The sequence below is a fragment of the Peromyscus californicus genome, unplaced genomic scaffold (assembly GCF_007827085.1).
Source record: "Peromyscus californicus insignis strain IS unplaced genomic scaffold, ASM782708v3 Scaffold_20__1_contigs__length_68692818, whole genome shotgun sequence".
In the NCBI taxonomy this organism is placed as follows: domain Eukaryota; kingdom Metazoa; phylum Chordata; class Mammalia; order Rodentia; family Cricetidae; genus Peromyscus; species Peromyscus californicus.
This window is the reverse complement of record NW_026294503.1, coordinates 1,841,669-1,869,364: the sequence shown is the minus strand read 5'-3', so window position 1 is coordinate 1,869,364 and position 27,696 is coordinate 1,841,669. Positions and strand designations below refer to the sequence as shown.

Below are 27,696 nucleotides of genomic sequence, written 5' to 3'. Positions count from 1 at the left end.
ACTCTACCCCTGCCAGCTCTCAGGCAGTCAGAGACAGAGAGACAGACAGACAGAGCAGTTCTGTCCCTCACGGACGTCTGTCAGCACACCAATACGTGACTCTGCACTCACAGATAAGCAGGCCACGCTGAGAATGAATCTCAGAGGCTGCATCTGTGTCTGCCTTCCACTTATTTTCAGAACTGCCATCTCCTGCTTGGCCAGGAAGTGGGAAGAAATGTACGCTAGCACACAGGCTCCATGGTAGAGGCAGCTCGAAATCCAGAGCCAACTCATCCTCTCCCCGTGAGCCGTTCAAGGCCGAGGTCACCCTAGCTGTCCACACACCAAGACCAGTTTCCATCTGCCCTGTGCATCCTGACTGCATTCAGGAACGCACAGACTTCCTTTTCCTTTCTCTGCTTCCTTCCTGTTTCCCAGCTGCTTCCACGGCTGCAGCCACTTCTGCAGCCCAGGCCTTTGGATCCTGGACTCTTGCAACGGCCGCTGAAATGCCCTCTCTGCAGCTCCTTCGCCCGTTTGAGGTCTGTCGATGGCCTCGCTGAACAATTGTTACATTCACATGTGTCCGAGACTGAGCAGGCCATGGATGTCCTCACACTTCCCGTAAGCTCCCAACTGGAGTCTGAAGTACTCAGATCCTTTCACAGTGGGTGCCTTTGCCCACACTGGTTCCATGACCTCCGATGCCCACACTCTATATCGCCTACTTTCTATATTGATCAAGATGGCATCAGCCCTCCATGTTTGACTCATGGGTCACCAAGGCAGTAAATGTCAAGTTTTCACAAGGATTGACTTCCACACATCACAGACGGGCCTGTCTGTCAGCACTTGATTTATTCTTGCTACCAGAATTGCTTCCTGCCTAGACGTGAGCTACCGTTTGGGATGACACCTGTCGCCTGTGTCCCCACATGCTGGGTTCCAGACTTTGTAAATAAGTTTGTAGATAATCAGTGTGTTGGACAAGTGCCTAGTCAATAAAAGATCAATAAATGTCGAAGCAAACTGGCTGTTCCAGCCCATGTCGTTACTCATGACATTTGCCCGAACGCAGACAACCCCAATAGAAGGTTCTCATTCTCCTAACGGCAGGACCCCCCCACTGCAATTTCATTTTAAAATAAAAATTTAAAACATGGATTTATTCATTGTATTTTATGTGTATGAATGTTTTGCCCCCATCTATGTATGTGCATCGTATGTGTGTAGTGCCCGCAGAAGTCAGTAGAGGGCGTCAGATCCCCTGGAACTAGAGTTACCAGTGGTTGTGTGCCCCACACGGGTGCTGGCACCGGAGCTCTTCTGCAGGACAAGGTCTCTTAACCCCTGAGCCATCTCTTCAGCCTCTCACATGCAACTTCTCTCTTTCTTAAAAAAATGTTATTTTTACTTTTATTGATTCTTTGTGGATTTCACATCATGCATTCTGATCCTACTTATTTGCCTGTCTCCTGAAATCTGCCCTCTGCCCTTGCAACTCCCGCCCCCCAAATCAAAACCAAACTTAAAAGAAAAACCAAACAAAAGAAAGAAACAACAAACACTCATGGCCTCTGCCTCCTGAGTACTGGGATTAAAGGCTTGTGCCATCACCACTCAGCTAAAATAGCAGTCGTTTAAAGTGGGAGATTACTTCTGTCTTGGGTTCAAGAAATCTAAGGCTGGGAGTCCCAAGCAGTTGTGGCATCGGGGACCTACCCTCCTTATTCCTTTTACTTGGCATGACTTCCAATTCTGTGGAGCCTCATGGTTCAAGATAGTTGTTCAGTCCCCAGTGAGGATGCTCTCATTCAGGAGCTGAGAAAGACTGAACTAGGAAGCTCATCATGCTCTCCCAGTGATACGCACACCGTTCAGAGATCGCAGGTGTCAGGTGCAGAATCAAGGCCATCATTCCGGTGTGTCATGTGTCCGCTGGGAAAGTGAGGGTTGTGCGGTTAGAGAAGTGGGGTGACTGGCATGAGTTCAAGGCCAGCCTGGTCTTGATCGAGTTCCAGGACAGCCAAGACACAAAGACCTGTCTTGAAAGACCTCAAAACAACAACAACAGGAAAAAAAACTACCAATACCTGCTACTTTGGTCTTTTCTGCAACTTGCAGCTGAACCTAATCCTAATGAATGGATTGTCTCCAAGTCTGTCCCACTGCCCCCACAGGCAGGACTGCTAACCTCCATCTTGCCGATACAGTATCATGTTTACCACACTCCTGCACAGCAAAAGTGGCTCTTGCATCCCAAAGAATCAAATCTAGACTGCTCTGCTCAGCATTTAAAGCCCTATAACCTGGCTCCATTAGCAATGCGTACTGCAGCAACTCCCCCAAGGACACCACCAGCATGTGTGCATGCTTCAGCATTAACCCTCATTGCGTACCTCCACACCCATACCTCCACATGGTGTCTTCATTTCTGCTGTAATGAAGTTTATGACAACTAAGGTACTGGGTAGGTTATTACCCTTTCAAAATAAAATGTGAATGGAAACAACTTGAACAGCCCTTAACAGCTGAGCAGGTAAACTGTAACATGGTGAGATATTCTATGGAGGCAGGAATGATTCACTGCTTTGTATATAACATGATATACAACATGCATGCTAAATTATTAATTTAATAATGAACAAGATAAAATATAGAACTAATCTACAGTCCTAGACATCAGTATGATAGCTACATGGAAGGGTTAGCACACAAAAGTGGGTACGAAGGGCGTCTGGGTGCTGGGATTATTCTGTAGATAAATCAGGTTGTTGTTTACACACATGTTCACATCCAGCAGCAGCCTTGATTTGTGCACTTTTTATGTGTACACATCATGAAACGTTTACTTCTAAAAACTAATCTTTGAGCGAGGCGGTGGTGGCACACACCTTTAATCCCAGCACTTGGGAGGCAGATAGATCTCTGTTCTGAGAACAGAGCTTTGTTAGCACTGGATGCTTATCTGGGGTTATAACCCCACAGGGGAGCTCTTGCCTAGTATGTGCAAGGAGCTGGTGCCAGTTCCCAGCGTCTATTTATTTATTTATCGTGGTGCTGGGGACTGAACTGAGGACCTCATAACACACTAGGCAAGTGCTCTGCCAGCTGAACTGTACCTACAGCTTCAACCCCCAGCATCAAAAGGTAAGTAAATGAATGGATGAATAAATAAATGTATAAAAACACAGACACAGGATCACCAGAGTTTTGCTCAGTGAACAGTGTAGCCACTTGCCAGGTGTGTATCCCAGAAGATCCCTGTTGAGTCCAAGTGAATTATTGCCTACCCTCTGAAGGTACCTGGGTCAACAAATACTACGTTTTTTGTTTGTTTGTTTTGTGTTTTTTGTTTTTGTGAGACAGGGTTTCTCTGTGTAGCTCTGGCTGTCCTGGAACTCACTCTGTAGACCAGGCTGGCCTTGAACTCACAGAGATCTGCCTGCCTCTGCTTCCCGAGTGCTGAGATTAAAGGTATGTGCCACCACCGCCTCGCTCAAAGATTAGTTTTTAGAAGTAAACTTTTCATGATGTGTACAGATAAAAAGTGCACAAATCAAGGTTGCTGCTGGATGTGAACATGTGTGTAAACAACAACCTAATTTATCAACAGAATAAAGGCGTGCACCATCACTGCCCAGCGAAGCAGGAAGTTTGAAGAAAGCTTCACAGGGTTCTCTCCATACAGGGGCCCTTGTGCATCTTCTAAAGGGGAATGATTAGGAGAACAGGTCTGCACCGCTGGCCACTCTCTGAGCGCACTCTCAAGCTCTGTGTGGGAAGAGTAACACCTTTCTAAAGGTGTCTGTCTGTCCCTGCCGTAAAGGAAATGAGTCATCAGATGACCTTTAAAAATCTTGAAAACAGAAATGTGCCAGATGTGGTAGAACACACTCCAGTAACGTCTTCTTCACTCAAGAGGCTCTGTTAGGAGAATCATGAGCTCAATGCCAGCCTGAGCTACACCGTGAGACCCTGTCTCAACAAAATAAAAAATAATACAAGTGCTAAGTGGTTAAGAGCTCTTGCTGAGGATCCAGGCTCAGTTCCCAGCACCCACACAGCAGCTCACAGCCATCTCCAGACTCAGAGGATTCTGACCTATTAAGACACCAGGCATGCATGTGATGCTTGTGAAGGCAAATGCTCATACACATAAAATAACAATACATAAACATTTAAAAACAAAACAGAGAGATAATCCTGGACTCTTCAAGTAACCCTAACATAATCACAGGGTCCTCAACAGCAGTAGAAAAGAGAACCCGACATGGTAGGTGATGTTCACAGACAATAGGCCGAGTAATGCAGGAAGTCTCTGGAAGGATTGAGGGAAGGAAATGCAGGAGGCTCCAGTCCTGAGAACCCTGGATTTTACCCAATGAGAATCATTTGGAATCCAGACCTCCATAATAATAAGCTAGTAAATGTGTGTTCGTCTGAGCCATTGAACTTGCAGTGACTTTTTACATTAAAAACCTGATACAGACGCATTAGGGAATTCGGGGAACTGAAGACCACTTGCTGGGAATTTTCTTAGCAGGAAGCTTGCCCTGTGTCAGGAGGCATTCTTGGTATTTCACTGGAAATGTAGGAGGACTAGGTGCTGAAAATTTCTAGACTAAAGAAGTCACCTAATGCTGTTGTTGGGAAAACAGCCTGTCTTAAGGGTCCAGGACCAAAAGTTGTGGCGGAAACAAAACAACAACAACAACACACATACACAAAAAAGCCAGACGGTGGTGGGGCACACCTTTAATGGGAGGCAGAGGCAGGTGGATCTCTGTGAGTTTGAGGCCAACCTCGTCTACAGAGTGAGATCCAGGTCAGCCAGAGCTACACAGGGAAACTTTGTCTCGAAATACAAGACAAAGCAAAACACAACACAACACAACAAAACAGAAGTTGTAGTTGGTCAAAAAATAGAGAGCATACAAAAGAGACAGAAGTAGCAACTTCTAGTCTGAGTTTAAGAAGCCCGGGGCTCCAAAAGGGACTTAGCTGGAACGCATGATTCAAGGTTTTGAGATAGTAAAGGGAGCCTTCATTTTCCTCGTGGGCTCAAGGTAACTACAAGAATCTGAGAAACAGTACCGGCAGAAGGGCAACGAGAAGGGAAGGGAAGGGAGGGGTCAAACCAATAGGAGAGGAGAGCTACAGGCAGAGGGAACCGGACAGACACTGGGAGAAGCTGTTCTTGCTCTGAAAATGGAAGGAGGGTCTAGGAGCCAAAACCTGAGTCAGGGTTAGATGTCAGAAAACATGAGGGGCCACAGTTTCCCTGGAGACAACAGAAAGAATGTGCCCTGCTGACCCTTCCATCAGCCTCTTTGAGGCCCATCAGCTGCTGAGCTCTGGGGCTGCAAGTCATTGAATTAGTGTGAAGCCATTACATTTGTGGTGACTTGTAGCAGCCATGGGGAACTCTTACAGCAATTTTAAGTGGCAATGAGTATTCCGGTGGTACATCCACAGTGGACAGTGGCTTCTCTGTCCGTGCTCTTAGAACTTCGGATCTGCTTAGTCGCTGATTTTTATGTACAGCTATTTTGTGAAAATTTAGTTTCAACCAACTCACTGTGCAACCTTGAGTACTGGACAAATTCACATGAACTACGTTTGATCCTCAGAACCTATGACATGACCTATGACAGTATCTCACCTGTTAGCTGAGTGATCTGACTGAGCCCAAGGTAATGGTAAGTATAGACAGTGAGCACCAACCATTCCCCAGAGCCAGCCACTGCATCAAGCACTCCATGTGTGCTACATAGGTCAGTTTTCCCAACAATCCTACTCCTGGTTTGCAGATGAGGAAACTCAGGCACGGGGCCCAAGGCACTTTTAAAGTCCTTACAGGTGTGAGGAGCTGGGACTGGAACTCAGGCCCTTCAGATGTCAAGACAGAGCTCTGAGCTGTTTCCCTCATCTGCCAGGTCACTGACACTTCACTACTGACATTGGCTGAGGGCTCCGTCCAGTCCCGCCACTAGGTCACCTCCAGGCTGTGGTGACTGTCTGGCTGCTGAACTGTACTGCAGAACCGAAAGGTGACCTCATGGACTGGAGCTCCAAGAGCTCGCCAGACTCTTGGAAGAGCATCCCGCACTGTGTCCTAGCAACACTATGTGTACCACTCTCTGGGGTATCACCCCATGTTCACTTGAAACAGGGAAGGGAGTCCTGTTTAGCTTCCCCCAGAGAACTGGGACTCCCAGGAAAGGAGACTGAGCATGGTTCAGAACCAGCAAGCGAAGTCCAGGGGAACTCCTAGAAGGGCCCTTGCTGCCCTGGCTGTTCTCACCTCTCCATGGAGCTCTACCAACCCCAGCACCGCCTTAGTCACTGCTCACTCAGTCAGCTTTCCCTGAGACTACGCCTTCTCTCTCTTCCACCCCCACGTCTCTGTGCCTTCTCTTGGTTACCGATGAGAAATGCTTCTAGGCAAACTGATTTTTTCCAGATTCTCCAGTTGTTCATATTCCTTTCCTGTCTTTCAAAGAGCAACATCTCTTTGCTTTTCCTGAAACCTTGAGCCTCATTTCAATTTCCTTCCTCTTCCTCTTCTCCTCCTCCTCCTCCTCCTCCTCCTCCTCCTCTTCTTCTTCTTCTTCTTCTTCTTCTTTTCTTCTTCTTCTTCAGAAAGGGTCTCATGTAGTTCAGGTTGGCTTTGGACTTATAACCAAGATGGCCTTAAACTTCTGATCCCCGGCCTCCCTACATTTCAAGTGCTGGCATTATAGGCATGCACCACCGTGCCCAGCTTTCACCTAGCCTTCTGCTGTCAGAGATGGATGGTCTTAGTTAGTAGGAGTTTAGGGCTTGCCAGTTGTCCAAGGGTGTCTCAGATTTCAATTGTGCTATGACACCTCCAGCAACGAACCTCAGGCCTGGTGGCTCCTGATCGCCTGGGTCTGGACTCCCAAGCGAGGACCTGCAGAACCCTGGTTTATAGAAAAGAGTTGGCTGGTGGTTTAGGGGCCTGAGGCTGAATTCTATCAACTGGAGTAAAAGTAGGAACAGCAGGAAACAGAAAATGAAAACCTGCAGGCATTAGCCTTCAGTGGGATTTCTAACAGAACAAACTTCCCAGGCGTAGAGGAAATCTTCAAGGCCACAAACCCACCTTGGCATCTTGACCAGCTTTGTGAAACTACCTCTTTGACAGCAGTCAGGGGTGGTGGTGCGGGAATGGACAGCACAAAAACTCCATTAACACATACAAACTACCTGCCATCCTAGTGCATCCTCAAGAGGCTTTTCCCTCGAATGGGGTGGTGGTGGTGGTGGTGGTGGTGGTGGTGGTGGTGGAGGTGGTGGTGGTGGTGGTGGTGGTGGTGTGGTGGTGGTGGTGGTGGTGTGGTGTGGTGGAGGAGGAGGAGGAGGTGGTGGTGGTGGTGGTGGTGTGGTGTGGTGTAGGAGGAGGAGGTGGTGGTGGTGGTGGTGGTGGTGTGGTGGTGGTGGTGGTGGTGTGGTGTGGTGGAGGAGGAGGAGGAGGTGGTGGTGGTGGTGGTGGTGTGGTGTGGTGTAGGAGGAGGTGGTGGTGGTGGTGGTGGTGGTGGTGGTGGTGGTGGTGGTGGTGGTGGTGGTGTGGTGGTGGTGGTGGTGGTGTGGTGTGGTGGAGGAGGAGGAGGAGGTGGTGGTGGTGGTGGTGTGGTGTAGGAGGAGGTGGTGGTGGTGGTGGTGAATTCAGTGTTCACACAGACTCACTCTTTTTTTCCAGAAAGATGGGTGGCAGAGCTTGCTAACCATAGGAGAATTCTAGAACTACTCGCTGGATTTCTGTCTAATCTCATTTAATCCTGTAGGCATTATAATCCCCCTCAGATGGATGTGGAAACTGAGGAACAGTTATTGATATCTCCAAGTAGTCCAGCTTGTAAACTTGGCAGCTGGAATTTGAATGAGGCCAACTGGTTGCCAAGCATCTGTTCTTCATCCTGGCTTGGTCGCCTCTTCCTTGACAATTCCTCAAAGGCTAAAGGGAAGTGCTCTGCAGATGCATGTGGGAGTGCCATAGTTATCACTGTTGACTGAAGCATGTCCCAGAGCTGAGTATCTCCCAGTACACCTACCTATTCCTGGAGACCATACCAGGGAATTGTCTCCATATTATTCTGTCCTCTCCCCAAACTGTCCTCCAGGTTTCCAGCAACTACCACAAAACGCCCTCTTCCTATCCCTCTTCCGCAATACAAGGGAGTCGGAGCAGTTACAGAGAACGTAAAGGAAATCCAGACGTCCCTGGCCTTGAGATACCAGTCTACAAGGGAAACCGAATTATTTTCTACCTGGTAGATAGGACTGTCACTACAAAACCGCTCAACAAGTCCCCATTCCCTAGTCAGCGTGGAGCGGGTCTGGGTTTCCCTGCGGCGGGGTACAGCGCCCCCGCGGGGCACTCGGGGACCGCTGCGGCGCCGTGCGTCCCGCGCCTGGCCCGGCGTGGCAGGACTTCTCCCGGCCGAGGAGACCCGGTAGCGCCACCACCCTTCCCACCCTGCCCAGTGGACAGCGGCTCCCCGATTGCGTCGCGTGCGTCTGTCGGTCAGTGGGTCGGTCTGTCCGCGCCCGGGGCAGTGCGCCGCGCTCACCTGCAGCCACCGCCGCGGGTACCGGGGAAGCGAGGCAGGGGCGCAGCCGCGCGGATCTGTCTCCGTCGTCCGCCGCCTCGCCCCGCCGAGGACCGCAGCGCTCCTGGAGCACCGCTCCCGGGACGCGACGAAGAAGTCTGCGCCAACACCGTGTCCTGAGCCGCCGCCTTCAAGTCCCATCCCAGAGCGCTCCCCGCGCTCGCTGGCTGCCTGCGAGGCTCTGGGCGAGGGCGGCGCGGGGAGGCGGTACCGCGCGAGGGTGGGGAGCGGGCGGGCGGAAGGAGGGGTGTCCTCTTTGCGGATGGGAAGGCGGGGAGAGGCGGCGGCCAGAGCTGCCCCACCCTGCAGACAGCCCCCAGCCCGGGACCGTGGCCGCGCTCCCTGTCTGCTGCCAACCTCATTCTCCCGGTGCGTCCTCAGCCCGCGTGGGATGGATAGGTCTCCAGAGCTAGGAGCAACTGGAGGCTTTAGGAGCTTGTCGGGCGGGCGGAAGGAGGTCCTGGTAACAGGAGACATAGCAGGAGTACTAGAACCCGAATTGGGGATTATTTTCTGCAGGAGGCATCCATCGACCACGATGATGAAGACAGAAGTGGTGAGAATTGATGGTAACTGGTGACAAGGGCCAGGAGCAGTCTTGGCAGTCTAGGACCGCCCCACCAGCGCCAATTCATATTAACAGTATCCTTTGGCCTTGGACCAGCCCCTGGGGTGGGGAAGGAGATTAGGATGCCAAGATGAAGACTCGAAATTCCTCCCCTGAAGGAGCAGAGTCTAGTTCAGACAAGACTTAAAGAAATTATGGGCAAGACTTCTGTAACTTTGTTAAGCGAGGGAAACCTTACCTGAGAGAGTGGCCCTCCTTGGAAGGACAGAGAAAGCAGGCCTGGTCAGTAGCAGGGAACCGAGCTGACTCCCCCACTCTACCACATCTGGGATGACAGGACTCTACGGTAGACCAGAACATCTCCCAATGAAAACCCAGAATCTATCGGCCAACCGCTAAGCCAATACACCCAATCCGGGTTTTACCAAACCAACAGGGAGAATCAGAACTAACCACTTTCAAGCCTTCTGGATGTGTCCGTGTTTTGGGCTGCCTGTGTTTTGTCAATACCCATCAATTCCTATTCGATAAAGGGTGTTCCCTAGAATACAAATAAATGTCATGTGCAAGACCTATTCCTTCCCAAAGCTCCAGGGAAGTAAATAAAGTCTCAGCCATTGGCAGTGGTGGTGGTGCACACCTTTAGTCCCAGCACCCAGGAGATAAAGGCAAGTGGATCTCTGTGAGTATGAGGGCAGTGTGGTCTACATGGTGATTCCAGGCCTGCTGGGGTGCCATAGTGAGGCAGTCAAAAACAGAACACAAAGGGTTAACACACTCTGGCCTTACTGCCAAGAAATAAGCAGGCACTCACCTTCCTGTGTTCCTCACCTGAACCTTAGGCCCACAGGGTGCTGCTGGCAGCCTGCAAGGGTCAGAAAAGATTGTTCTGTTTGTGTGTTTGTTTTTTTGGGTTTTGTCTTTGGGAGGAAGAAGACGGAAGTCAGAAAATAGAGTAAATCTTCAGGAAATGTTTGATCCCACAGAAGAAAATTCTTCCTGAGTTAGAGCCAGTGAAACCCCCGAGGGGTTGGGAAAGCTCAGCTACAAATTATGGAAACTTATATTTAAAATGTGCATCTCTATTCCAAGACACCAGTGGGATCCAGTCATTTACCAGGGAAACAATAGTTATCTGGAAATCCTTCCAGTTTTTAAGAAGGCTCTGATTTAATAATGACCCCCATTATCTGGTTTGTGCTAGCTAAAATGGGTGTTCCCACCCTCCAGGGAGTTCATGGAGATTCTTCAGAATAGGAAATCTTTGGGTGGAGCAGGTCTGAGGGCAAGCAAGGCAAAGGGGTCAGTGAGTGGTTCTACCTGGTGGGATGTGCTTCAGGTCTGCAAATCATACATGCATACATACATGCATACATACCTACATACATACACACATACATACATACATACACACATACACACACATACATATATACATACACACATACATACATACATACACCCACACATACATATATACATACATACATACACACACATACATACATACACACATACATACATACATACATACACACATACACACATACATACACACATACACATATACATACATACACACATACATACACACATACATACATACATCCACACATACATCCACACATACATGCATACATACATACACACATACATATATACATACACACATACATATATACATACATACACACATACATACATACACACATACATACATACATACATACACACATATATACACACATACATACATACAGTGAATCAGATGGAAGTTCAGTGTCCTGAACTACAGTCGGAGCAATGGTTCACCTCTGGTACCTTGAGTGCAGGGCAAGGGGATAAATGGGGATTGATGAGAAGGGCTATTGGAGGAAAGGCCCAAATCTGCCTTTTCTGCCTGAGGTTCTGCTGATGTGCAGAAAACCTTGCTCAGAAGAAGCACGGGCTAAGGTTTCTAGCTCATGTGGGCACCCATATAAACAAACCAGAACGAAGGCAGTCGTGTCCAGAGCTCGTGGGATGACTGGTCAGACCTTGGTAGCTGTGCTGCAGATGCACTGGCATTCTCTGTCTCTATGGAGGGTCTCTGCTGGTTAGTGTTTTGTCAGCTCAATACAAGCTAGAGTCATCTGGGAAGAAGGAATTAAGAACATGCCTCCATCAGACTGGCCTGTGGGCAAACCTGTGAGGGGCAGTTTTCGTGATTAATGATTGATTTGGGAGGGTCCAGCCTGCTGTGGGTGGTGCCACCCATGGGCAGGTAGTCAGTCCTGGGTTGTATTTACAAAGGCAAGCTGAGGGGGCATAGTGGTGTGTGCACCTTTAGTCCCAGTCTTGGGAGGCAGAGGCAGGTGGATCTTTGAGTTTGAGGCCAGCCAGGTCTACAAAGAGCAAGTTCCAGGACAGTCAGGTCTACACAGAGTGAATTCCAGGACAGTCAGGGCTACACAGAGAGACCCTATTTCAAAAAATAAAAACAAACAAAAGAAGCAAGTCATGGAGAAATCTAGTAATTAGCATTCCTGCATGGTCCCTGCGTTGGTTCCTACTCCAGGTTCCGGTCTTGGCTTCCCTCAGTGGACTGTGACCCAGGTTATGTAGGTCAAACAAACCCTTTCCTCCTGAAGCTGCTTTTGATCAGTGTTTTATCCCAGCAGCAGAAGGCAAACCAGCACAGGGTCTACTGGGATTGGAGGGCGGGTCATTTTACACAGGCCTCGAACTTATGAAGGGCCTCAAATGCACACTTTTTAAAAAGACTTTTGTGTGTATATGTTGCCTGTGAATGAAACAAAGAAAAAGAAAAAGAAAGGACATGGCTGCTCCTAGGTATGATGGAGGAGAAGGTTTATTATAGATATGTGGGAGAGCAGAGTCAGAGGCAGGGATACCTGGGAAATTCAGATACGCAGGGTGGACATGACTAGGTTAAGCTGGGCCATGTGGGGAGAGGGGGCGGGGAAGGGAGAAGAGAGAGTGGGGAGCCAGGTGCAGCAGCCCGGAGGCCAAAGGTCCAAAAAGGAAATGTCTGAATTATATAGGGAAGAGCCTCTGGGTGAAGGGTGGCCCAACCCCTGGGCTGGAGAGTTTGGGGTAAAGTGTGGGATGCTGGGAGAACCTAGCAGCCAGGTCTGCTTTGATATGTTAAATAAGTATCTCAGCTGCTTGTCCCAGGTTTGAAACTTAGCATCCTGCATGTCTGTCTGCACCACACGCATGCCTAGTGCCCTTGAAGATCAGAAGAGGACATTAGATCCCCTGAGACAGGAGTTATGGGTATTTGTGAGCCACCATGTGGGTGCTGGAATCAAACCCAGGTCCTCTGCAAGAGCAGCCAGTGTTCTTAATTGCTGAGCCGTCTCTCCACCCACCCCTCCTTTTTTTTTTTTTTTTTTTTAGACAGTGTCTCCATATTGCTGGCCTGGAACTTACTATGTAAACCTCACTAGCCTCAAACTCATAGCTATCTGCCTTCCTCTTCCTCGGCTGAGATTAAAGTCCTGTACAACCACACCCAGTGTGAAAGATTTCTGAATAAACACATCCACCTACCTTAGAAAGACAAGATGATAGGGTCGAGGTAAAATAACATAACAAGTGAAAACCTTGTTGAAGAAAACAAAACACATTCTGAAGAGAATTCAGATTTTGTTTGGTGTGTGTGTGTGTGTGTGTGTGTGTGTGTGTGTGTGTGTGTGTGTGTGTGTGTGTTGGGAGGTGTTTAGTGTGTGGTTATGCATGTGGAGGCCAGACGACAGCCCTGGGTGTCATTCCTCAGGTGCTGATTGCCTTGGTGTTTGAGACAGGGTCTCTCCTTGACTGGAGCTCACTGAGACAGGGTCTCTCCTTGACTGGAGCTCACTGAGACAGGGTCTCTCCTTGACTGGAGCTCACTGAGACAGGGTCTCTCCTTGACTGGAGCTCACTGAGACAGGGTCTCTCCTTGACTGGAACTCACTGAGGCAAAGTCTCTCGTTGACCGGGAACTCACTGCTTAGGTTAGTGTAGATGAAATTCTAAATGGTCTTAGTAAATAAGAAACACAGAGCCAAATACAGAGTTAAAGCCTAAGAGATCAGAGCACTAGCAAAGCCCAAGACCACCTTTGGCTGCTGTCTCTTCCCCTGAGAGAGAGCTCTTCTCCTGTGTGACCTTTTTTTTTTTTTTTTTTTTTTGTTTGTTTTTGTTTTTGTTTTTTTGTTTTTTTTTTTTTTTTTGAGACAGGGTTTCTCTGTGTAGCTTTGCGCCTTTCCTGGAACTCACTTGGTAGTCCAGGCTGGCCTCGAACTCACAGAGATCCGCCTGGCTCTGCCTCCCGAGTGCTGGGATTAAAGGCGTGCGCCACCACCGCCCCTGTGTGACCTTTTTATAGCCTTTCTGTTCTACCGTCTCATTGGTTCTAAACCCAACCACATGACTTCCTCGTCACTGCCTGTCTATACAGACCTCCAGGTCTCTATGGTTGGTACTGGGATTAAAGGTTAGGGTCACCACTTGGCTGTGTCCTTGACTACGCAGAGACTTTGCCTGCCATGTGATTGGATTAAGGGCGTGTGCCACCACCGCCAGACTTCTGCTAAATGGCTTGCTCTTAGTTCTGACCCCCAGGCAACTTTATTTATTAGCATACAAATAAAATCACATTTCAGCACAAATAAAATATCACCATAGTCTAGACTGGCCAGCCTGCTAGCTCCAGGGATCCACTGTCTCCCGCTTCCCCGGTGCTGGGAATACAAGCTTATGTCCCATTCCTGGTTGTTGTTGTTGTTGATGTTGTTGTTGTCATTGATGTAGGTTTTGAGGCTGATTCAGTTCCTCATGCTTGCAAGGCAGGCACTTTGCCAACTGAACATGCCCAGCCTATGGATTCCAATGTGTTTTGGGCCTTTTTTTAAGGATTGAATTTTAATTTTTAATTATGTCTATATGTATGTATGTGAGTGTGGGTTTGTGCATGAGTGCAGTGTCCGGAGGCCGGAAGAGGGCATTCAATCCTTGAAGCTGAAGCTATGGATAGCTGTGAGCTCCACAGCATGGGTACTGGAAACCAAATTCTGGTCCTCTGCAGGAAGAGCATGAAATCGTAAGCTCTGAGCCATCTCTCCAGCTCCCATGGATTCAGATATTTTCATGTAGTCTTGAACACCCAAGTCCTGAAGATGAAGGCAAGGTTTTTACTTCTTTACAAAATTTGCCCTATGCTATGCTAGGGGTGGGGGGACTTCTCAGCTTTAACCTGGAGTTTGTGGTATTTGTGGAGACAAAGAATAGAATGAGACAAAAGGGTGCAGAGGAGTCTTTAAGCATGGGACCTCGTATGTATAGAAGCATCACTTGGAAACAGATTGCTGTCTTTTCATCTAGAACATACAAAGAACTGGCATGAAGTGGTCCACACCTATCTTCTCTCAAACACATTACTGAGTCTGCACTGGCTGCCTGGTGCTAAAATCAGGTTGTGAGGTACTTGGGTACATCCACCTACCTGTCCTATAAGACACCCCCCTCCCCAGCACTGGCAGAGCTCAGTAAGGAGAGACTGGACAATAACAAAATAGCAGATGTGAGGACTTCCCCACATCCTGCTTGCCCATGAAAGCCAACTGTGACATGGTTAGCACCAGAGTCCAACAGAAGAAGAAACACTACATACAAATAGTTAATGGGAAGAATAATGTGATAGCCTGCTGAGAGCTACACGTACATCACCAGATGGAGAAAACATCTGCAGTGCAGTAAAATGAACAATTTCATTGATAATGAAGTCTCCAAGAAGCAATGGAAGAAGATGCAATAACCAAATTCTGGAACAGTTGAAAGGGTTTTTGCTTTTTTTTAAAAAAAAAAGATTTATTTCATGTGCATGAGTGTTTTGCCTGCATACACACACACACACACACACACACACACACACACACACACACACACACACACACACCATATGCATACCAGAGACCAGAAGAGGGTGTGTTGGGCCTCCTGGAACTGGAGTTAGATGGTTTTGAGCCACCATGTGGATGCAACAGAATTCCAGTCTTCTGTAAGAGCGGCCAGCGCTCTTAACTGCCGAACTCTCTCTCCAGCCCCAGTCCAGTTAGTTGAGTTTTTGTGTTTGTTTGTTTGTTTGTTTGTTTCTTACAGCAAACCTTCTACAAGCGCTCAGCCTTCCTGATCAGGCTTAGTGAGGAGGTACCAAGCAATACTGCTTCACAGGGGCAGAAAGCTTGCCAGGACAATGTTTAAATATAATGTAATATACCCATAGGCTAAAGGACAAAGCCCACACAATCTTCTCTACAGAAGCAGAAAGCATACCTAACAAAATACATCACCCCAAGAAACAAACACCCCACAAAGGAGAAATAGCAAGGGACTTCTTTAGTCTAATAGAGGTTGTACTCAAAACGCTGTGACCAACATGGTGTTTGACACTGGGAGACTGGAAGCCTCCCAGGACTGGAGCAAGACACTTTCTCACCACTGACACTCACACCTCTACTAGAAAACAAAAGGCAAAGCCAGATCCATTTACAGAGAGCCTGCTACATAGAAATGCTAAGGCAGACTACAGAACCATTAGGATGAATACGAGAGTTTGGCAGGGTTTGGGATACTAGAGCAATGATCCAAAACAGTGCTAGGTATTGAACTCAGGACCTTGTGAACTACGCAAATGCTCTACCCTACATCATCTGCACAAGAACACAGGGACTTGACATGAAGAAATTCCCATCACCCGCCTTTTGGAATCCTATGGGGCATTCATAAAGTACACTATTTAGCCCAGTCTCATGGGACTTCACTTTGAATCTGAAGTGCCAGGGAGTGTGTAAACATGTATCTGAGCTGCATGTTCTATTTAGAACTCGCCGTTGAACACCTAAGGTCTCAGGGTTTAGATTTGGTCACTTACTGCTGTAATAATACAGTGGCAGGAAAAGGAAGTCCTGAAGAAAAAGAATGCTCATCTAGAAGTTTTCCATTCAGAGATGCACAAGTGAAGCTCAGACAAAAAGGGCGTGATCACAGGAATAGTAAGGCTGGGTTTTTGTTTTTTGATCTCAAATTTAAGCAGAGTATTAGCTAGGCTCTAACTTTAGCAATCCTTTGATCTTTCTTCAAAGATCAATCCTTTAGTTACTGGGTTGATGTTCTTTCCCTGTAACCTTTGATTCTCTTCTAGAGGTCAACACACACAGGGCAGACATTTCTCCAGCTGCGACTTCGGTGGGTCTGCCTGAGGGACCCTTTGCTTAGAATGCTCCATAGGATGTATTCCCCCTGCAGTGGGCTCCTCTGTGAGAACTTTTCTCTGTGGGATTCAAGCTCGCTGAATCTGTGCTGATTACTGGGGGTGGGATTACAGCTGGCTTTAATTTTTCTCATGTGCTTATTCTTATTCTAGTAAATACTTTTTGAGGACCTTCTATTTGCCAGATGTGTGCCGGGCACTGAGAGAAGTGTGAGCATCATACACCCAACTGGGGGCCACAGACACGAAAATTAACAATAACCAGAATGTACTGTGTGCTTTGATGGGGGACGCTGGGCATGTTATGGATTTCACAGAACAAATGCCTCCTGGAGCAGTGCTTCCGAAGACTTCCAAAAGGTGAGACCCAACAAATGAGTCATTGGCCTTTCTATTTAATTTTATTAAATCCCAGGGCCAACAAGATAGCTCAGAAGGTATAGGTCCTTGTCATCATCACCCAAGTCCAACCCCTAGACCCTTATGGTCAAAAGAATTGATTCCCAAAAGTTGTTCTCTGATCTCCACGAGCATGCCTGTGTTTTAAAGATTTAATTTTAAACTATGGTCATGCATGTCTGTGTGTGTGTGTATATGTGTGCACACACATATGTGCAGAGGTATGTGCACATTATTTTGGACCCATGAGGAGGCCAGAGATACAGGATCCCCCGGAGCTGGAGTTACAGGCAATTGTGAGTGGCCTGACATGGGTGCTAGGATTTGAACTCAGATCCTCTGCAAGATCAGTACATGCTCTTAACCTCTGCACCATCTCTCCGGCTACACATACAATAAAATTTTCAAATGCAGGCTACACAGAGAAATTGTCTTGAAAAACAAGACAAAAAAAATTCAAATGCAACAAAATCCACAAATATACTATGCACCCTGATGCCCAAGATACTTGATTTTTAATAAATAATGTTGAAGAACACAAACTCCAGCTGGTGTCTGGCTGGAGATCTTTGGTCACCAGGTGCCCCAGAAAGGGATAGTGGGACTCCAGCCTCTTTCTCCTCCCATCCTCACCATGAGGTAAGAGTTCTGCCATGCCAGAGTGTGTTGCCTTGCCACAGGCCCAAATGATAATGTACGGAAAACCCCAAACCAAAGAGCCAAAGCAAACCTTGCTGCAGCTGATGATCTCAGTCTGTTAGACTGTAAGATTCCTGTGCTAAGACAAAAACTATACTGCTGATGACTTTCCTGTAAACACGTGGGTATACCGGATGGATAAAGCAAGTGAGTCCACTGTGCTGTTGTAAGCCAAACCCTTTGCCCTGAGGCAGCGGCTGCTCTTGCTGATTGGGGTCCTCTAATGGGTCTAGAGGGCTCAGAGCTTCACGCTGCTGTAGCATGTTCGAGGCAGCTAAGTGACAGCTTCTCTCCTGCCTTGGTGCTCTTGCAGAAGCAGGCACGGGCTGCTGGGGAGGCGGGTGTAATCTGGCTGGCTTCCAAACACCATGAGCCATTTAGCAGAGAACTTGGCCACTGTGCAGAAACACTTTCAGTGAATTCCATGGGTGTGGAGATATCCCTGCAATGTCTCCTTTCCCCTCCCCTTTTAGAACACATATACAGGAGCTGCCAAGACCCGTTTCACACAACACAGGCACTATTTTTGGTTGTTGTTAGGGCTGGAGGCAGGGAGCCCTGAAATGGTTTCGCCTACGCTGTCAGTTCTTCTGCAAAAACTGCTCCTTCAGGACCTTGGCAAAAACATCTGCCTTCTCCCCTCCAAACCTAGGCCTGCTTAGGGGCCTGCAGCATGACAATGCAGTACCTGTCAGCTTCTGCACTGGCTCCAAAAATTAACACATTAAAAAAAAAAAAAAAAAGGCAATGTTTTCAGTTTCATTAGCTTTCCTGTACTGTGAAACTTGGTCTGCACAGCAGGACTTCCCCCCTCAAATGTATTTCATTTTTCATATTTCATATGCAGCATTTCTCCATGGAGAAAGCTACTTTAATGGCAACAGCCTTGAAGACTGTCTATACTAAGGACTATTGTTACTAAGGGTGGACAGACAAATGAAATGGGATGAGGTTTGGTTAAGTAAAACTAAACAAATACTGGAGAGAGCATTTTCTTTAAAAAATAAAAGACAAGAAAGGTGAGTGTTAGTGTTTGTCTTCTTGAGGACTGCAGGTGAGGGCAGGGCATGGGTGTGGACACCTCTGGGGAGGTGCTGCAGTGTTTGAGGGAGAAAGAACGGGAGATGAGACCCATTGGCCTAAGCCTCTCCCTGCCTGCCCTCAGGCAGTCTGAGCAACTGGTTCTAATGAAAGCTGTTTCTGAAGTGGACAAACCACCACTCAACAAATGGGTTAAAGTACTCCTTCCCTGTAGTCTAGCATGGGCCTAAAATTCCCTCCTGCATGGGCTGCTACAAGCACAGTCCCATTTGTGAACTTTGAGAGGCTGAGTTTGAAGTTGAGACCTTAATTAAAGACTTGAAGGTGAAGATGAAAAAGCTGAAGGATTCCCAAGCAGTGATCACAGAACAGAGAGCCATCTAGGAACGGCCTCTTCCTGCTCACTGGATATCAGTCTATATTCCTTTCAACAGCCCCACATACACTCCAAAGGCAGGTGTGCCTCTCCATTTGACCATGTGTCATTTGCAAAAATTATTAGACATACAGCTGTGGTTTCCTGATGCAGCCTCCATGCGATTCAGTAACTACTAGATATAGGCCTCTCTCAGACTTGAGATGTGACATTGACCAGCCAGTGACTATGGCAATGCTTGGCTGTCAGCCAGACTCCCTGTAAAGTGAGGGTGAGAGGCATGTAGCTCAGCGAGTCTGAGTGACAAAATTCAGGACCTAAACAATAAACAGTTAGTTGGCTGAACCTTGAGTAGTCAGGCGTTCATACAGAGTCAATTGCTGCAGGGAGTTATGTCTTCTGAAGTTGCTTTGCTGCCTGACCTTGGAATTAAGTAATTTGTCCTTGTGCATTCATTTGCAGGGGCAACGAGTCTGCTTTGAATTTGCTCTGAGGTCTTCTTACATAAGCTAAATGTGTAAAAAGCTGTCTTTGTAGCTGAGAATACTGTTATTTTCCTGTCAGTCTGAGCTATGAAAAATATCCTAGTACTATTTCTATTTATCAAAATTATACAGCTTAAGAAAAAAATCATCTTCCTGACCATCCACAGATATATGTGCCCAAAAAATACAAAACACACCACCAATGGGCTGTGGAAAGAACCCCACAGCTGTTCTTTTTTAGGGAGGAATTGTGGCAGCACATGAGAAAAATTACTCAGAAACAAATGGTATCCACAGCCAGTGACCCCACAGTCTCTGCCTAACGGGGCTCGCCATCAGAGAGGTTTTCATCTGGTGGGTCAACCTGTTGAATAAGTTGTCATCTGCTGTATATTCTACAGCCTCTGGCAAAAAAGGCAGCAGGAAACTGAGAAAACTGGTCAAATTATGTCCGTCAGAAGAAAGTAATCTATGCTGATGTTCAACTCAATCTATTTATACGGGGCCCAGGATCTGCTGCTCAGAGAATGGTCCCACCCACTTCAATCAACTTAATCAGGACAGACCCCACAGCATGCCCAAAGGCCCTTCTTCCAGTTTCTAAATCCTGTCAAGTTGAAAATTAGCACCAACATCCCATCTTGGAACACAGTAATATTGCAACTGCTTATTGAAAGTGCTTGGTGACCAAGTGTGGTGGAACGTGCCAGTGACCCCAGCATTAGGGAAGTAAAGGCAAAAAGATCATGAGTTGGAGGCCAACCTACCTACACAGCAAGCTCCCTGCCAAGCTTTTAGAAAGCAAAACCCCATCTCTAAAAAAAGGGTGAGTTTCGAGTACTATGGACACAAAGATATCACACACACACACACACACACCACTGCTAGATACCCAAAGTGTGCAAGAACAGGTTAGTGACATTGAATGCTGGGTGTTGTGGGTCCCTTACTCGTCTTAGTCCAACCAATGTGATTTCATCAGCATTTAAGTATTGCAGGCAAATCTGTGTAAAATGGCTGAGTTGTGTGCATCTGTGCAGCACTGAGGGCAGGGAAAGTAGCTAAACACAACCATCAGAGCCAAGGTCGTTTGCTTGGATGCAGACAAACTTTAATTGCCAAACCTTCATGTACAGCACATTCAGCATTGAAACACACAGGAGAGTCGCTCGCTTTCAGAGACATAAACATCGTTTCCAATTCAGTTTACAGCATTCCACATGGGAATGATCTTCCTCATCTTTCTGAAGACCACTTGACATTTTAATAGATGATTAGACATACTCAAAATACCCAAAGCAGGATGCATCTTGCAAGGAGAGAGGGTGAAACCCTTTTCTATACTTCTAGACAAACACACATGGGCAGTTCTACTTGATACAGCAAGAGATTTGCTGGGGCAAAGTGGGTGCTTCAGTGCCAAGCAAGCCAGCCCAGGACAACAGACCCCTGGGCAGCAGGTTCCTGCTCTCACTGGCATTACTCCCCAGTCTTTATTTAGCACAAAGTAAATCCTTGACCAGCAAACTCAGAATATCACTGAATTCTGGGACAGCAGGGAAATTCTTATATCGCATATGTATTAGAGTAATTAATATTTGTATTAGGGTTTGTTCTATAACTGGAATGGTTTAAGTATTATCTAATTCACTTTATACTTTCAAGAGAGTCAGAAGGAATGGAGAGAAACAGTGTGACTGAGTGCCCAGCTGTGGGGCCAGGCAGCTACAAACCAGCCTCTGGGAAAGCCATCTACAGTTCTGGGAAAGACTAACGGAGCTCATTACACCCCAGCCCCACCAAAATCTACAGCTATTCTGGTGCTCTAGCTACAGCGTATGTTTCAAACAGAGTCTTCAACTTAACATCTACTTGTAAAACGTGGGAACAACACACAGGCTCAAAGAGCTCCTCTTGGAAGTGACATCACAGCAGGATCGTCCAGGCAGCTCCCGACTCAATCTGCTGTCCTCGATCCTCCATCTGGTTCAGGCAGACACGTAAGGTGGCGGTGGCTCCTTGGCAGTGCCAGTCACAGCAGTGGCATCATCGTACGGAGGCAGAAGCACCTGGAAAGGAGAGCCCAGGGTCAGCGTTTAAAGTCGGCGTCCGGTCTCTGACCCCAAAGCGAGGCTGTAACTGAACACACACGCAGTTAAGTCCTTCCTGTGACCAGTACTCAGGTCAGCTTCTCACTAAGTGGGTCCACTTAAGGAGAGGCTGTGAGACCTTCAAACAGCACCTGCGGGGGGATTTCTGGGGCCTCTGCTTTTCCTGCCACTTTCTACACATGCCTGGATGTGTACTGGATGGTGTACGTGTAAAGGAATAAGGGATGGCAACAGCTCTCCCGGGTGTGTGTGCACACGTGAGGGCAGGCCCCAGGTCACTATAGAAACCGTACTGACCTCAGGGACAGTGAGGACCGTAACCATACTCAAGTCACATTTTTATCAGCATATCCTTGAGCAGATTATGTACTCTCGGGTTTTATCTCTAAAACAAAGATCTGAAGACCAAAGGCCTATAAATAAAGTACTTAACACTCTGTGTGGCATGAACCTGTAGAAGCTGGAGAGGAACTAAAGAGTGAGTGTTGACTGACGGATGGCAGGTAACAGCTCCGTGCTTACATTTCAAGCACGAAACCAGGACTGCTCAAGGTTATTCACTGTGTGGGAAGACAGAATAACATACAAAAATCATGCTGTGTATTTTCTATTGTAGATCCATTTAGACTTCAAGTAGTAAATATCCATACATGGTATAAAGTGTGCCTGTCCCATAGGGTCCTGGAGGAACACCACTACTAAAACCCCTCCAGTTTCTGCCACACCCCACTCCCCCTGCTCACACACACAACACTTCCACCCCCTCTGACTTAACATATGTCACTATATTTATCTTTTCCTTTGAACCTCCCATAGACTGCAGCCATTACCTCACCCAGGAGTGGGACCGGTACCCACTTGATAGTGACTCAGGAGGTATAAATGGCACACATTCCCCAGTGAGGAAGTTAAGCTGGATTGTTTCGACTCCACCGGAAGTCAAAAGCCGCAGTAACGTCATTAACGGGGGACTGGAGGAATGGGGGCTCGACCAGAAGTGTGGCTAGAGCTGCTGAGTGGACAGCAAGCTTTCCTGTTGGAACAGGGCAAAGCGATGATGTGTAAGGGCGCCCTGCTCAGACGCTTCTGCAGGTTAGCCTCAAGAAGCAGTTACGTTCGGAGGACGCCCAGACACACCAGGTGCTACAGCTGCTGCTGGCCTCCTCCCTCTCCGAGACACTGCCAACAAGACCTGGACACGCTGCAGGGCACGCAAGAGCCAGACCCCCTTCCTCCATACCGTGCAGTTGACTGGCATGGCTCATAGGCGAGCAAACAACAGACAGCTGGCACCAACCAGACTAACAGCAACTGTGGAGCTACAATGCAGCAGCAAGGCTCCCAACACCACATCCCAGAAGTGACTCTTCCTGTTTTTACGGGGGGTGGGGGGTGGGGGTGTGTGTGTGTGTAGGTAACGGCCTGTGTCCTAAATACTTCACAAACTGGGCAAAGGACAGAAGCATCTGAGATGCACTTGGGCCTGCAGGGCTCCCCACAAAGGAACCAGCTATTCTGACAAATGTGTATGCTGAGGGGCACTCACATCCGCAACACAAACCCAGTAACACACTGTGCTGTGGGCTGAGAAACACATGACTTAGGAGGCAGAGCAGGCAAAACACGAAAGGATGATCAAGAACAGGGGTACCAATGCAGACTGGATATCAAGAAAAGCCCCCCCCCCCAAAAAAAAAGGCCAGAGGGCGGTGACTGGACAGTAGAGAGAACACTCTTTCTCATGAAAAGTTGAGTATACACTTGGGGTAGGGAGAAAGGAGGCGGGGTAGTGGAGCAGCTTCTGGGAAGTGCTCGGGGCTGGCCACTGCCCACTTATGGGGGGGAATGCAGTTGGGAAGACTGGTGAGGCTCTGTAGGTGTGGCTGCGCCTGGGCCAGCACATGCATGTGTGCTTGCATCAACTAGGGCAGCCTATGGCCAGTGGAAGCCGTGAACGGCACTAGGAACATTACCGTGGAATGCCGGTTTGGCCTCACTGAGGGATTAACTGACCCGTACCCATCACTGTCTTGGGAGAGGTCTTACGGGGAGCACATCACGGGGCAGTTGGCACATCCAGCTTTGTTTCTTTCCTTTCTCACAAAAGGAAACATTCAAGCCAAATTTCTCCAAAATGCTCACAAATTGAACACAACATTTTCTTTCCGGGGAGGCACAATCATGTTCTGTCAAAATAAAACTTTCACACTTTGGTATTTCACTGTGACGCAGTACTCTGAAATACTCTACTGACTTCCACTTATAATCGGAAGCCAAGCGGCCTGAATAATCTCCCTCACTGGCGCTGGTGACAGACACGGTTTCGCTGGCCCATGTTGGCTGTGAAATATTCTTGACGTGATGTCTCTTGCTTTTGAAAGTTCTCTAGATGCGCTAGTTTAAATTCTCAGAGGCTCCGCATCATCTCACCTAAATAATGCTGAAAACCTGGTCCTGACTGCAAGGCAGGATGGTGAGGTGAGGACCACCATTCTGTTTCTATTATGGTCTGTTAACACTGAGGATGCAGCCACACTTCTTTTCTACAAGGTGGATGAAGTACTTGGACATTGAGAGAAATAACTCTAATATGATTAACACAAAATTTGCCAACTAGGATGCCATGACATAATTTTAAAAATGTGATTATTTTGACATCTTTATCACTTGGCATTTAAATGATTTTTTAAAAAAATAACCATTCACAATGAACCATCAAAAAAGGCCAAGCACACCAAGAACGTATCCTACTCCGATGTACACTTGCTGCTGGCAATCAGAAGCTAATGGCCGAGCCAGAAGGGGCAAGCACACGCAACCGTGGGCCACTTTATTTGAGGTCCAACGAGTTCCCCACACATCCTTTTTCTCTCCACACCCCCTCTCCTGGGGGCAGCTGGCTCAGTTGGTAAGTGCTTGCCGAGGAAGACACCCAATGCCAACCTCTCGCCTGTACATGTGCTCACACATAACACTCACTATACATATAATAAATAAAATCTGAAAAACAAATTCACTTCAGTCAATAAATGATGAAATGTCCGGGGAAAGAGCTACAGCCGTGCTTCATGCAACAGTGGGGCTACATTCCAAGAAATACACCGTCAGGTAATTCCATCAGATGTGAACATCCTGGAGGGTATTTATGTAACTAAGATGGCTACGTTATCACCCAAGCAATACAGTGATGGGACCACCATGTAACATGCATGTTGTTATAGACAGAAACATTGTTGTCTAATATCCACCTATTCTGGTAAAACTAGACAATGTTTAAGCACCAGAGTTAGGGCTAGACATGAACCATATATTTGAATTTGGCCAGTATAGATTTATCTATATTTCTGTAGTTTCAGGGTAATGTGTATAAGCTACACATGACTTCAGACAGTCTCAAAAGAATATCACAAAATGTTAAAATAGAGACTAATTATCAACCAGACACAACCAAACTACCTAAGAGTCAATGAGAGATTGGCCAGATCATACTGGCCTACAGGCATTTCTGAGGGGCATTGTCTTAACTGTTAACTGATAGAGCTCCATGCTTTTTCTTAGGTAGCTTGACCAGGTAAGTAGTGCATTTGCCTGAGTTTCTGCAGCCGACTGAAGAACAAGCCTCACTTGCCAGAAAAGGGACTTTCAACATTTGGATGGACAATGGGGACTGAGCATAGGCAGTCTAGATACTAAGCAAAGCAACTGGCAAGTGGCATGCTATCTGATGTTATTAGTTCTGAGGTAACAGGTTTTCACAGGAAAGATCCCCAAATCCTGTGGAACCCAAGCTTCACACGATAACGCAGCCTAGAAGCACCTAAAACACCCGAGGAACTCGAGTGAGCACGTCATGAGGTCCCCTTAAGAAACAAGCACACACACTGGGGAAATGAGTGCTTTTCTCATTCAGTACCACTCCCGTCTGGGCCTCATGAAGCCCAACGTCTGGCTCATACCCACTTATTCCCATGCCTCCTGGGCACAGCTACACAGCCAGTTGAGGACAGCTGAGGATACACAGACTGTCCCTGAATACCACCTCCCCACACTCCAAAACAGTGTTACTGCAAATGAGCATGCCTGCATGGCAGGTAGTTAACCATTGAGCCATCTCCCCAGCTCTTTCTTCCTGTACACAGAAAAACCGAACCCTTTCATAGAATGTACTCACAACACAGAATTCATACTTCAGATCTTTCAGATTGGTTCCAAAAGTTCCCACAGGTAAAATGCAAAGGCTAGAAATTCCAAAATAACATGGCAACCTGAACCGAGAATAAAAATGGTTCCATGCACTTGCATATTGAGAAAAGAGGAGGGCACTGTGAGCTAATACCACAGTAACCCTGTGGAAGACAGTTCAGCCGTGCTTTCCCAGCCAGAATGTGTTATACCCCCTACTGCACACATCTCCCTCCCAGGTCCTACATCATTCTAGGGCTCCAGTCTCACCTGGGCTCAAGCTGCAGCCACAGTTTCAGGCAGGAAATGGAGAGCTGCCCAGCACCTCAAGCCTCCACATTATCTGTTCCCAGCTTCCCCACCTTGTGCTAATGGGAAGGGAGAAATATCTCTATAACATCTACCCTCAAACCCAGTAGTTTAATTTTCTGTTACAGCCTAACCCATCTGCCAGCTTTATTTCCTCAGGACCACAGCACACATTCCTATATTGCACTTTGAAATATCATAAACCTTTCTTTTGTTATTATACTGCCTATGGTAATTTTAATGATAATAAAGGTATTTTGCCTCTGTGGATACACCCTTATTTAACCAAACCATCCTCGGGTTATTAGGTAATGAAGCTGGAATGTTTTCGTTATTAAAAGCAATGCTGCATTACAATGATGTATAAAAACGTCACAATGAAACTTAGTATTTGAACATTCACAAATAAATAAGAAGCAACCTTTAGTGACAGAAAACTAACTGTGACTCCCTTCCCCATGTGCTGTAGGGCTGAGAAGAGCACTTGGTACAGTGCCTGGCAGACAGCAACCTCCACACGCCTGATGAAGCGACTCCAGAGCAAGGAGGTGTAACACAGGAGAAGAGCTCACAGCTGACCACACGTGCGTGCGGCACCAAAGGCCCCGGGCCAGGCGACTCGGAAGCTGCTGTCCCAGCTTTTCAGTAAGTGGTTTAAAGTTAGTCACACACAGAAGAGATCCTTAAGTATCCTGTCACTCACTCCCATAACCACCAACTCCTAAGTTCTCTCAAACCCTCCCCCATTTCTCCCCCTGCTACTTCCCTAGAGCAGACCTGCCCCTCTATTCTGGAATTCACCTCCCAGCTCAGAGTTACCAGGGCCACACCAACTTCTCACAATGGTCTTGGCCTTTTAAGTTAAAAGGGTGAGGGGTAGGGGTAGGGACGAAACAGCTCGCACTAACTATTTAGAGGAGAAAAGAACCACTTAAAAAAGTCACTGGAAATAAGACCTCCCTTTTACATCAGAGTATTTCACAGACCAGAGATTTCAAAACCAAAAAATTATAGGACATGGTTTTAAACCTCTAAACCCAGTGATGTTTTCACTCCTCTAGTCCCACATGTGAAGACTCTTGCTGCTTCCCAGGCCCTCTGGGTCATTTAAACAGATGTCCTTGAATCTGGCTAAAACACATCTGAAGCTTGTCCACTTGTCCAGCCAATTAGTTATGACTTTTCTGTAGAACATACAAGATGAAGACTTGTTTGTTTTATGCTGCTGACCATCTAGTTCTTGAGAATGAATGAACCTCAAGTCCAACTAAAGATCTTTCTTGTTGCCAATTTGATTATCCCCCCCCCCTTTCCTCCCTCTATGGTTGAGAAAAATGCACAGAACCTGGTCAGGAACTTGCCTGTCACATGTCTAATTTATACTAAGAAAACCAGCTAGTAACTGGAGGAAAGGAGAAAGGGGAGGGGAAGAGAGAGGGAGGGGAGGGGAAGAGAGGGAGGGGAGGGGAGGGGAAGAGAGGGAGGGGAGGGGAGGGGAAGAGAGGGAGGGGAGGGGAGGGGAAGAGAGGGAGGGGAGGGGAGGGGAGGGGAGGGGAAAAGAAAACCAGAGGGAACTGTGCACCATTACTGAGAGCCACGGGGGCCGCCACGGTGTCACCCCCACTGCTAAGCTGTTCAGAGCATTCTGGT

At 47.4% G+C, this 27,696-nt stretch overlaps 3 protein-coding genes across 4 annotated transcripts in view; 1 reads left to right on the top strand and 2 right to left on the bottom strand.

Moving 5' to 3' along the window:
* Nucleotides 1-10,054, bottom strand: part of Matn2 (matrilin 2) — a 144,989-nt gene extending 134,935 nt beyond the window's left edge. Inside the window, exon 1 of one of the 2 annotated variants that reach the window (XM_052747591.1) lies at nucleotides 9,425-10,054. The gene's annotated coding sequence lies outside the window, so the exon portion shown is untranslated. Of the gene's footprint in view, nucleotides 1-8,579; nucleotides 8,776-9,424 lie in introns of those variants that run through there. The other variant, XM_052747590.1, reaches the window with a different exon arrangement.
* Nucleotides 241-27,455, top strand: LOC128117201 (uncharacterized). The gene is made up of 6 exons (XM_052749198.1): nucleotides 241-285; nucleotides 421-606; nucleotides 8,130-8,462; nucleotides 8,566-9,174; nucleotides 16,598-16,804; nucleotides 26,516-27,455. The coding sequence occupies exons 1-5, from the start codon at nucleotides 241-243 to the stop codon at nucleotides 16,598-16,600; spliced, it is 1,176 nt and encodes a 391-aa protein (XP_052605158.1). The 3' UTR covers nucleotides 16,601-16,804; nucleotides 26,516-27,455.
* Laptm4b (lysosomal protein transmembrane 4 beta) overlaps nucleotides 20,531-27,696 on the bottom strand; it is a 62,691-nt gene continuing 55,525 nt past the window's right edge. Inside the window, exon 7 of the mRNA XM_052747595.1 lies at nucleotides 20,531-21,513. Coding sequence (XP_052603555.1) covers nucleotides 21,433-21,513 — 81 coding nt within the window. The 3' untranslated portion in view covers nucleotides 20,531-21,432. The remainder of the gene's footprint in view (nucleotides 21,514-27,696) is intronic.